Source organism: Xyrauchen texanus, chromosome 44, assembly GCF_025860055.1.
Source record: "Xyrauchen texanus isolate HMW12.3.18 chromosome 44, RBS_HiC_50CHRs, whole genome shotgun sequence".
Classification (NCBI taxonomy): Eukaryota; Metazoa; Chordata; class Actinopteri; order Cypriniformes; family Catostomidae; genus Xyrauchen; species Xyrauchen texanus.
Window position 1 is genome coordinate 4,033,072 of NC_068319.1, and position 12,563 is coordinate 4,045,634.

A 12,563-nucleotide genomic window follows, 5' to 3' on the forward strand; every position below is an offset into this window, starting at 1 on the left:
AAATGTTGATAAAGCATTATATTGTTACACATCATTTTCTTTTCTTTACTAAGATGTAAATAAATGCATTTTGACAGGAAAATAAGTATATAGTGTCAAATTTGAGCACTTTAAAAATCACAATTATTTACAATTATGCAATTAATCACAATAAAAAATGTAATTGTCTGACAGCACTAATTATTATACAATATATTATCAACCCCTTTTAAACTATGGATTGAAGGTAAGAGAAAGCAGTAGAAGTTAGTCATAGCAGAAGAGTAAACCAGCTTCTGTGTCTGGGCTATTTGTTATATACAGTGACAAACGCTCTGGGGAACTTTGGCAGTCAGCTATAAATATTGCACAATGAAATACGCCATTACAAAACTACAACGGCAATAAAGTCTGACATAATTTAGTGAATACAAACAAGTCAAAATCCAGAATTTTGGAAATTGCTGTCCAACAATGTTAGGAAACTAATCAGAGGTTCTATTCTACAGTTCTCTTGCATTGCATCTTTTGTGCAATGAAAGTGAATGGTGACTGAGATTAACATCTCCTGTTTTGTGTTCTATGGAAGAATGTCATATCAGTTTTATTTGAAATGACATGAGTGAGTAAATGATGACATAGACTTAATTTTTGGGTGAACTAACCCTTTAAGCTTACTTATACAGGACAGTAGGTGTCTCACAAACTTCTGTCAAATGTGATGGCAGAGAGACAATGAGATTCCTTTACCATCGGCTGGGCTATTAGAGCGAAGGCACTCGAGCAGAGATATCCACACTAAGCTCGGTGCTAGTTAATCCCTCATTATTTTACAGCATTGTTTTTTTGCAGTAATTGATTGAACCAATTATTGACAACACAAAGATGTATGACAAGGTCCAAAGGTCATTCAAACAAGCATACCCGGTACATCCATGAAGACAGAGGATAGATGAGGACATTTGTGCAAAATGCACAATTTGAAACTTAAAAAGAAACTCTGTCCTTTTTAAGCCATTCAGAGCTCATCTCAGTAGATAAATTCCATCGACTTCACAATGTAGCACCCACAATTCATCTGCTGTTGGCATGCATCATTTCCTTAAATGTGCTCCGGAAAAAGACCCACCCCGAAACCACAGTAGAGAAGCTGGCAACCAGTTGTCATAAGAATTGCCTGACTTTGCCAAAAAAAAAAACATTATTCAAAATTATTTAATGTGGTTTCTTACACGCATTGCAGCATTCCGAAGTGAAATGTCCACTGTGTGGTGCTAAAAGCTATTTAAATTTTAACTGAAACAGATTAGTTTTTAAGGTTAATGCTCTTTCGAGTTTTAAATCAACAGAACTTACCTCCCTACCCTAAACCTTAAACCTAAACCTAACCAATAGTGTATAAAAGCAAATCTGAGATTAAAAACGCAATTGCTGAAGCAACCACAACAATAGCAGGGTTTCCATCCAACAATTGTGATGCACATTTTGGAAATTGAGCATAAGAAATCCTGAATGGAAATGCTTGATATGCTATGTCATTCAGCTGCTACCTCAAGATAATGTGCATGACGTAGGGGATGGAAACATGCAACAATTTGTATTTTCTTTTAAAACATTTTTAGAAATGTGCTTAAAAAAATTAAAAGCATTTTGAGGGAAACCCAGATATTTTGTGGTGCTTTTTTGACACTTAGGCTCACATGTCAACTCGCCTGCTCTTCTGGACTCATACCCCAGTCCTTTACATTGCAAGTGCAATGCTTTATCAGTTGCGCTACTGTGCAATTTATCTATAACATAATTGTACAGATGTTTAGATCTGACATGGAACATCAATGGAAATGTGAAAATTTTTGCTGCTTAGGGATGAAATTACACCCAACCCAAAAGGCATTAATTTCCTGATTCGAGCTCTGGCCTGTTGGATGAGAACCACTACTTTACATAACAGTTGGGGTCATAAGACATCTGTTTTATTTATTTTTTTACAAATTCATGTTTTCCACTTTTATTTTTCTGGATTCAATGTTTTGATTTTTGTCATCAAAACAGTGTCTAAATGAGGTGGTCTCTGTATTAATCTCTGTGCTAATTGTAACATAATTCAATACATTTCTGTTTAGAGAGTATCGAATCTCTCAAATCAGCAGACCTTGGCCCCATTTATCGAATATATGTATATAGCAGTAGGCCGTGGTATTGAAGCATGACTCTTTGTAGACTAATGATCTGTTTTAGTCTTATATTTTGTGATCTGTGATAGTGAACATTATAGGTTCCTTTAAGGGTATATCTTCCATTAAAAGGGCACCACAACCAAGTAACAGAGAACTTTGCAGTTGTTAAAATGTTTTTTTTTTTTATGTACTCTACAAATTTAATATTATCAAACTATAGTTTTGGCAAGTCATTTAAGACATCTAATTTGTGCATGACAAAAGTAATTTTACCAACAATTGTTTACAGACAGATTGTTTCACTTTTAATTGACTATCACAATTCCAGTGGATAAGAAACTTATATTCACTAAGTTAACTGTGCCTTTAAGTAGCTTGTAAAATTCCAGAAAATAATGTCTCATAAAATGATGTGTATATATTGAAGAAACATCTCAAGACATCAGCCAGGAAGTTAAAGCTCGGTCGCAAATGGGTCTTCTAAATGGACAATGACCTCAAGCATACCCAGGGCTCAATGCTAAGGGTTTTTTCTACCGGACTGGTTGGGCCAGTGCTTCAGATTTTTATTGGCCCTGGCATATTTTTCTCAGTCCCCAACAAAAAAATGACAAATAGCTGTTTTTATTATCATGGCTTTAAAAAACGTCTGAAGATAAATATTTTTTACATATCTTATGTTCTTAATAAAATGTCCCCCAGGGACCTGTGTAGCTTAGCGAGTAAAGACGATGACTACCACCCCTGGAGTTGCGAGATTGAATCCAGGGCATGCTGAGTGACTCCAGCCAGGTCTCCTAAGCAACCAAATTGGCCTGGTTGCTAGGGAGGGGTGAGTCACACGGAGTAACCTCCTTGTGGTCACTATAATGTGGTTCGCTGTCGGTGGGGCGCATGGTGAGTTGTGCTTGGATGCGATGGAGAATAGTGTGAAGCCTTTACATACGCTATGTCTCCAAGGCAACGCCCTCAAAAACCACGTGATAAGATGCGCGGATTGATGGTCTCAGATTGTGAGACTGTGCCTTGGCGCGTCCAGTATATTATGCATTTGCGCATCTTTGCGAGATAAATATATTCACACTCGCTCCTCTGTTAGAAGACTTTGTTCGCTCTGTGTAATTTTTGTGCTCTCTCGCTTGTTGTTTGCTTGCACTAAGGATATAAATGCAGCACCGAGCTGATCGGGCAAATGACTGTTCTAGCAACTGGCCCGAATCTTTCTCACACTGGCCCCGGAGTCCTTATTGTCAAGCCCTGATACCTCCATATTTTTGGCAAAATGGCTTAAGGACAACAAAGTCAAGGTATTGGAGTGGCCATCACAAAGCCCTGACCTCAATCCGATTTGAAAAATTGGTGAATTTCAGTTTGTGAGCAACTGAAAAAGCATGTGCGAGCCAGTAGGCCTACAAACCTGACTCGCTTCCACCCATTTTGGAGTTTAAATGTATTTGGCTAAGGTGTATGTAAACTTTTGACTTCAACTGTGTCTTGTATTTTTGTATTAAGCACTTTAAATTGCCATTGCATATGAAATGTGCTATATAAATTGCATTGCCTAAACAAATACATTTATAAAACTTTAATAAATTAAAAACTATCACAAGCGATTTAGTCTGCGTTTTTTGCATTGTGGAAATCATAGGGCACTAAACAGTGTTGTTATCATTAATAAATCTAAAATATAAGCTAAACGAAAACGTTTTTTTTTAACTGAAATAAAAATAAAAACGAGCATAATTGGAACACTGTAATTAAAGCTAAAATATGTAATTTCTGCGCCACCAAACAGAATTGCTAAAACAAACTTTTTAGTTTTTTTGTTAAAACAGCTTTCTTAATACCGCCCTCGTCTGCCATTGATAAAACAAAGAGATAGTCTTGCCCCCAACTCAAGCCATTGGTTGAGTAACATTGGTGGGACGGGGTTAAGAGGGTTGCTCAAAACAAACAGTGGGATTTTCAAAGCGCCACAGAGAAAATGTTTACAGTTTTAGAGAAAATGAACCTATGAATGGCTTTCTTATGGTTGTTTCTGCATATTAAGCTGGGATAGGAGAAAGTATTTTAACACAGAAAAAGTTACATATTTCAGGTTTAAATTAAAATAAATTTTAACCCTCTGGGGTCGACGGACGCATCCTGCTGGATTTTTTTCGTCATTACAGCAGAAACAACATAAAATTCTCTGTCATTTTGGGGCATACCGATAAGTGTAAGACATCAATAGACACTATAAAGGGTCAACTTTTATTTCTGTACACTCACAATAACAACAAAACCTTGTGCTTTTGTAAAATAAAGAAAAATAAAAAGGGTGAGCTGTAAGCAGCCTTTGGGTTTGTGAGCATATATCTGAAACACGTCACAAAAATGAACTGAAACTCCGTGAATACTTATCACACAAACATGAAACATATGTCTAAAGAAAGCTTAAAATGTCTACTTTTAAATAAAACAATTCAAATTTAAAACAAATATTCTCCTGCAATGTAATCTGTATGAAACAAAGTGATTTACATTTTCTCCTGTCTCAGCGAATTATCTCTAATGTGATCACAACCACCAGCAGAGCGCGCCATTCATACGCTAATGTGCTGAGACTATCAAATCAAATGGTAAACACCCCTGACTGTGCCGTAAAAATTAAATCAGGTTTCACCTTTCTGCTTGTTTGAAAGACAGCATGATACACAAGTGAGAAAAGTACTGGATAGTGACGAAGAATTTTACTAAGAGCGGGACTCCGATTAACTTTTGTATTTTGAAGAGACTTGATCCAGCTGAGGATACAATTTTATATAAACATGTACATATTTTACTAGTGGGACTGTTTCCAGACTTGCCAGCCAGGATTCAGTGTATTGAAAGTTTTAGTTACATTTAAATGCTGTTTCGGCTAAAGCAGGCATTTAAATTGTATGCTGTATGATATAAATATGATATAAAAATAATAAGAATGTTTAGATTATATTTTAACTAGTGTTTATGCTGCCTTATTATCATCAACAAAGCTTGTGCTTGCAAAAATGTGTTCAGGTTAAATGAGTAAAATGCACTTTAAATATGCCCATATTAGAAAATCACCATCTTATAATGATTTCTAAAGGATCATGTGACACTGCAGACTGCAGTAATGATGCTGAAAATTCAGCTTTGATCACAAATTGCATTTTACAATATATTCAAATAGAAAACTTTTCTTTTAAATTGTAAAAATAGTTCAAAATATCACTGTTTTTACTGTATTTTGGATCAAATAATTGCAGCCTTGGTGAGCAGAAGAGACTTCTTTAAAACGGTAGTGTAGGTCTAAAATTAAGTAAAGTCTTTATGTAAAGAAAATGTATAGTCAGATTACTTCTTTTAACTTAAAAATTGATTTTGATCATTAAGTCTCCTCATATTCATTCTCTTTCTGTCACATTCCTCATTTATAGGCCCAGGGGAGGGGTCTTTTGTCTCCTCAGGTGTGAATTACACTAAATATTCATGATCATTCACGCCTCCTCGCATATGACATTTCTAACACTAAAAGTGTCTTACAAAAGTTCAATTACTATATTGTTTGTATGAATGAGTGATCAGGATGGTTTTCACACCATTTTGTAGCAAAAACTCTAGGCTACAAGATCCAGTTCTAAAAAGGCTTGTGGACAAATGTTTAGTATGTGTTATATGGCTTTATTTCAATGACTAAAAACGTATTTTGTTCAAAAACCACGCATAAACGTTATTTTCTCAAAAATACAAACATGTACACACATGTTGCTACATATTATTGTAGCCCAGTTTGTGCTGAATACAGTGTTATTAGACTTTAGCCGTTAAAGTGTTTTAAAGCAACTGAAAAAAGCACAAATGTCAAGGCATGTCAAAACTTCTCCAGGGCCCAAAACACCCTCAGACCCCAGAGGGATAATGACTCCAAAACTAGCCTAACTAAAATAATTTCAAACCTTATACAATCCGCCTTTATTAAACATGAAAATAGCACTAGATAGCAATAACACTTGTAATCCTTTAGAAATGTAATGTCATTAAACATATTTAAATGAGGCATATATCAATTAAATATGATTAACAGCATTATATTTCTTAAGGATGTCTAGTCTTAGAAACTTTGACAGCCCTAAAATAAATATTTACTTAATTAAGTCTCAGATCAAAATGACTTACCGTTGTGAGTAAATTAATCAGAAAAATAATCGATTAGTTACGGCTCTTGAAATGAACTAATTGTGAAAAGTGTCAATTACATCATCCCATTTAGATCTACTGGCGTTTGCATCAATAATTTCCATTTACATTTTTTTTTAGCCAGTTGAAAATTGTAACAAATCACAGAAATGTCCGTTAAGTAGATAAGCCTATGAGTAAAGGTGCAACAAAACTAGAATGCACAAATTATAATATATCAGCAATAAAGTTATCCAGCAACAATATTGCTAGCAATTACCCTACACAAAATAAGTAATTTAATGGAAATTCATGATTACAATATTAAGGGAAATAATCAACAATTATGCATTTGGTGATAATCGTGCAGCCCTAATAGTGGCACCCCTGCATGTTAGGTTGTGCTGCATTCTGCAGTCTTCTAAAACCATGGTCCCCTGTTCAGCTGTTTATGTGCCATGCTAACTTTCCTGTTACCTCATTTATCACAATTGTAAAGCAGCACGTCAGAGCGATGAGAGAAGTAATGCATGAAACCCCAAGCGCGCTGCTGTCACATTTGATTCAGTGCAGCACTGCCTCTGCTATCCACAGTCTTCCTGAGCAACCACTGGGTGGTGCCATGATGATTCTAATTGCATGTTTTGTATTTCTGGTCTCGGGATACCAAGTAACAACTGCCAAAACAAGCAATCCGGGGGAGAACATCAACCATTTAAGTGTTACTTGGATTAAAAATGAATTCCTTGCACAGCTGTTGGCTGTCATAACAACTCAGAATAATTAATATCATCAATGTAACTGACCTCTGACCACCGCTTCATATCATCTACACACTCAGGTGAGGCACAGTCTATAAAAAACGGTTGCATCTCGAATTTGTTAAGTATCAGCATGTTTTTTGACCATTTTTACAAATGTAATATCTTAAACATTACATTAACCGCTAAGAATATACACTGATGCGAGTGAAAACACAGGAAATCAGAAATTGAAAACAGTCAAATCGTGGAACACTTCCGTGTTCAGGAAAAGGTGGATAGTAGCTCTGTTTTGTTTCGCTGGCTTTCCACATCGAGCTGATGACACCAGAGCCTGCTGTTCATACTCAGGTGTCAACAGCAGTTTTGTTTTATAGATCTTGTGAAACCCCAAAGCTGGCAGGAGAACCCATGAAGCAACGTGGATCTACCATCATAAAAACGGTATGAGAAATACAGTATATACAGGCTATTCATCATTAATGCGAAAAGTAAATATTATATGTGACCTTCTCCATATTTTGAGTCAATTTGACCCAAATAATTGTTTTCATTTTATACACTAAATTGAAAAGCAAAGTCTCGGCTTTCTAACAATATCATTATTATATTTCTTCTCTAAACCATTGTTGAGCTATAATCATATAAATGTCGGCTGATTTATTCATATACATGCTTTCCTTCTTACTTTAGTGCATACTGTAAAATTCTAAATGTCTCTTGCACAAAGTCACTCAAAATAAAAGAGTATGTCACATATGTTCTATGGAGACCCAACTCTTGTATATTCTGTGGCTTCATGCAAAGTTTAATCTCTAAAAAGCCATGTCTATTTTTGTGGCATCCATAAGTTTACTTTATGATCTAAACTAGAAAGAAACTTGTCTAGACTGACATTTTCCCAACCCAGTCTTATGGCAAGTCATAATAATTAGTACAAAATGACAAAGTTGTAAGAAATCTTATGAGTGTGCTTGTACAAAAATGTACAACTGTTTTCAAAACGCTCTGTCCACACAGCTGTTTTCAAGCATTTTCCAAAAGTGGCTCGTCCTCACTCGTATGAAAACTCTGAACAACGCTATCAAAGTAGATATGAGGCATAATAATGGCGCTAAAACATGGGCCACATCTTGATTATATTGGGTTGAATGATTATATGACTAGATCACATAACAACAAATATGTCATCGTTTCAGATACTGTATCTCCATTTCCCGAGTCCACACTACAATGCAGAGACGGCATTTTCAAATGTATGATCTCGGAAAACGTGTTCGAAAAGCTCAGTTTTCACTGTCAAAAATGCCACCTCAATGTGGGTGGGAGGCTAAAATGTAGAATAAAAGGTGCATTTCAAACCAAAACCTATTAATGTGGCATAAGAAAATTATTTTTTGCCATGTAAGTTTAGCCCCTTACCCAAACCCTAAACCTAACAATGATTTTACTAGGAAAATCCCTGTTGTGCACTGTTCACTGAAGAAAGAAAACAACGGTTTTGACACAAAACCATGGAAGCATAAAATGTATTGAATAAATAAATGTGGAATGAGCAACAAAATTTGTTGGATAGGAGGCAAGATAAAATTGTATATACCTGTATTGTATCGATTTGAAATTGTTGTTAATTGGTCACTTTGCATGGGAATAAATGTTGTAACTTTTCATAAAGTGTATAATATCTTATGATTTTGCCATCATTACGAGATATTTTGAGACTGGGTTCCATTTTTCTGAGTTCTGAACACACTGTTCATGGGTTTAAGATACTGGTAATGTGTACTTTCTATGAGAAGTGAAATTGCATGTTTTAACTGCAGATGTCACGTCTGCCATGGTGGAATTGTTCAAATTGCTTTTGTTGTGATAACAGTCCAGCTGGCAGTACCTCCAGGCCAAAGTTCTGTTGTAGCTGGTGACCATTGTGGAGACCACAAAAGCCTTACAGACGAGATTACCAACAATACGGTTTGTTCAGCACAAGAGCCGAAACCTCATGAAGTACAGCTCACCACCAGCACCTTTGCTCTATGCTGATATTTGCATCAAGATTATTAGAAACCTACAAGCCAACATGTAGATCCTTGTGGGTCTGGTGTGTAAACAGACTTGAAATACCTTGTGAGTCTCCCCTAGTGTCATTACTCAAAACTACACATACACAAACAGAGACCTGGCCTTGTGTGTTGCTTTTAACTGGGGACTCACCATATCCAAGAATGCCTTCGGAACGGGAAGTTGTTGACGTGCATCATTTTTTTCTCCCTTCCTGTGCAATTGCGGCCGGTCTTCATTTAAGCGAAGGTGTGGTTCGGCTGGCTTCCCTCTCTTGGAAATAAAAAGCACTTTTTTGGCCCTCTGGGTAGCTATTATGCCCTCTACTTACATACCTTCACTACATAAATGTGCTCCAAGCATCTCAGCAGCAAGAAGTCTATCCAAAGTGGCACAAATAACATCTTCTCTGGTCTACTATTCCATGGAAGGTGCTTTATGCAGTAAAACCTCTATATAGACAGTGTGCGTAAATAAAACGTTAAGGCAACTTAACGACAAGCATGTCAACAAAGAATGTCAAGGGGTTATTCCATAGTAGTAGTAGAGTAAAAATAACAAACAATTTGTAGCACAAGGGTCTTTCAGCTGCCTTTTATGTGGAATTTGAAACTCATTGTGGTAAATCCTCATATTGAAGTCTTTTCATTGATAACTGTTTCTCATGTGGGTTTACTCTAATTCATCCAAGGAAAACATTTCATTTGGATGAAAGATATGCATGCGTTTGCTTCCAGGAAACCGTACAATTCCTGGCTCAGACAATTCTGATGCCATGGAGAGTAGAATGGCAGGTCCAATCCGATCTGGTGGGCTGCTGTTGTCCTCAGTATTCCTGTCCAAGTCCTGTAGGTGGTCAAGGTAAAACACCTCTCTAAAAAAAAGTAAGCACTCCACTCCTGTCAAGCACCGTGTAAGCACTGTTTGCTGAAGGAATGGGTGGAGTAGCCATAAGGGATGAGATGAAGAGAAGAGAACATCCTGAGTGTCTTCTTAGTGTTGCCTGCTTTCTCCTTCCCTGTCTCGGCTGAATGATCCAGGGATCTTTGTGAGCCGTCATCACATGGTATGGGAATTGTGCGATCCTACAGCAGTGAAGGTGCAGCGAGAAGCCAATTAATGAATTCAAAGCAGCCTTGTAGCACGTGCTAAACCTCTCAGAGTCACTGTTGCATATCCTGCACTGTCTGTACTTCTGCACTCTGTCATTCTACTAAATCTTGAGGGTACTCTCTTTCTCCGGCCAGTACAGCAGCATTCCCAGTTCTTTTCTTGTGACCGTCTGCTCTCATACTCTGCTGCAGCGCCGGCTCCGGGTTGTACAGGGTTTGTGTGTGTGTTTGTAAGAGAACTGTGTGACAAGATGTCTGCGTGCGAGCGTCAAGGGGCCCCACAAGGGAAACTCTGACCAGCCAACGTTGCACAGTGCTAAATAAAGCACACGGTGTGACAGCTGAAAGAGCCTGTTTCTAGAACAGGGAATTAAAGCTGATGACAATCTTATAAAGGTCAGGAGCAATGACAAGTATGATATCCAAACAAGAAAAATGTAAGACTCAAAGAGATAGTTCACCCTCATGTCATCAAGGAGATCTATTTAATATCTCAATTGATTTTCCTAGACAGCAATGAGATCAAAGAGCAAATGGAGACTTCTCGTTTAGTCTGAAAATGAAAAAGACTAAAATGATAGAGCGAGTCACAATTGTGGATGTGTAGCTAATGGTAAGACAATATACACTCACTGGGCACTTCATTAGGAACACACATACACCTAATTATTTATGCTATTATCTAATGAGCCAATCATGTGGCGGCAGCAGTGCAAAGCATAAAATCATGCAGATAGGGGTCATAAACGTCAGTTAATTTTCACATCAACCATCAGAATGGGGAAACAATGTGGTCTCTGTGATTTCGACCGTGGGATGATTGTTGCTGCCAGACGGGCTGGTTTGAGTATTTCTGTAACTGCTGATAATCTGCACACAAACATCTCTAGAGTTTACTCAGAATGGTGCCAAAAACAAAAAACATCCAGTGAGCAGCAGTTCTGTAGACAGAAATGCCTTATTGATGAGAGAGGTCAACAGAGAATGACCAGACTGGTTTGAGCTAACAGAAAGGCTACAGTAACTCAGATAACCACTCTGTACAATTGTAGTGAGAAGAATATTATCTCAGAATGCATAACACATCGACCTTGGAGGCAGATACAACAGCAGAAGACCACGTCGAGTGAATGTATATTATACACAGTCTATATGCAATTCGGAACAAAATATAACTGGTTGTGATCTCTGGAACTCTGTTTTATTTTTTCAATAAACTTGAGTATGCTCAGGCAGTGGGAGTTCCAATGTTCTGTGTGTTTCAATGACGTCATCATTGGCTTACTGCATATCATATCGCATTTTCCTCTATATCGTGCAGCCCTTCTAGGGATGTGTTTTGACTAAATCAAAAACATATGCATATCAGTCATAAGCATGAAAATTCTGATGGTTTATTTATTATTATGTAAATTTATTGTGCTGTATAATGTTTGTAATCTTTTTTTTTCTGTGTGTAATATAAAGAAATCCCAACCAAAACAATTGAAATCCAAAAAGCATGTCAAATATGCATAATTTTGTATTGTTCTGTAATAATATGGAAAATATGAGTTCTACTGTTTAGAACTACACAACAGTTTTAGCATTTTATCTTTTCTGTCTTGTATTTATATTTCATTTTGACTCCCATTTTGGCCTGTCATGAATTCAACAGATTGAATCCATGTTCAATGGAAATACATTGTTAAAACAATAACATACTTTTGCATATATTCTAAGCATAATGATCTACTTCAAGCATTTCCATTTAGAGTGTTCAGTGCACCTACACTACCGTTCAAAGGTTTGGGGTCACTTGACTGAAATGTTTCATATGATCTTAAAAATTATTTTGATCTGAAGGCTTAAATGTTTGAAATTAGTTTTGTAGACAAAAATATAATTGTGCCAAAATATAAATGTATTTAATTACAAAACTAAAATTGTATTTAAAACAAAAAAAAACAAAAAAACATCCCAGGGTGATACCTCAAGAAGTTGGTTGAGAAAATGTCAAGAGTACATTTCAAGTGTCCATCGTAGTCCATTCCTAAGCAAAACAGTGATCTGATGAAAACAATGTAAGTGGCAAAATATCGGTATCGTCCAACATGTTTTTTGTTAAAATCTGTGTCTGCAGTATCGCTGCTTTTAAATGCTGCTTGTCAACAATAGTCTAATGTGTCTTTTTATTTTTGCAAAGGAATTTTAGGAGAAACAAAGTTGATTCTTCATTGAAAAATAAATTAGATTTATCAGGTCTCCTGGGCTATATTTAAAAAGCGACCTCTGAGACTGTCCTCTAGGACAAT

At 36.6% G+C, this 12,563-nt stretch overlaps 1 protein-coding gene across 3 annotated transcripts in view; it reads right to left on the reverse strand.

The window, feature by feature from the left end:
- The window catches only part of LOC127636525 (cAMP-specific 3',5'-cyclic phosphodiesterase 4D-like), a 268,642-nt gene that overhangs the window by 89,347 nt on the left and 166,732 nt on the right, over nucleotides 1-12,563 (reverse strand). The window contains exon 1 of one of the 3 annotated variants that reach the window (XM_052117070.1): nucleotides 9,311-10,471. The exons of the other annotated variants lie outside the window; for them this stretch is intronic. Coding sequence (XP_051973030.1) covers nucleotides 9,311-9,396 — 86 coding nt within the window. The 5' untranslated portion in view covers nucleotides 9,397-10,471. Of the gene's footprint in view, nucleotides 1-9,310; nucleotides 10,472-12,563 lie in introns of those variants that run through there. 3 annotated transcript variants of the gene reach the window in all.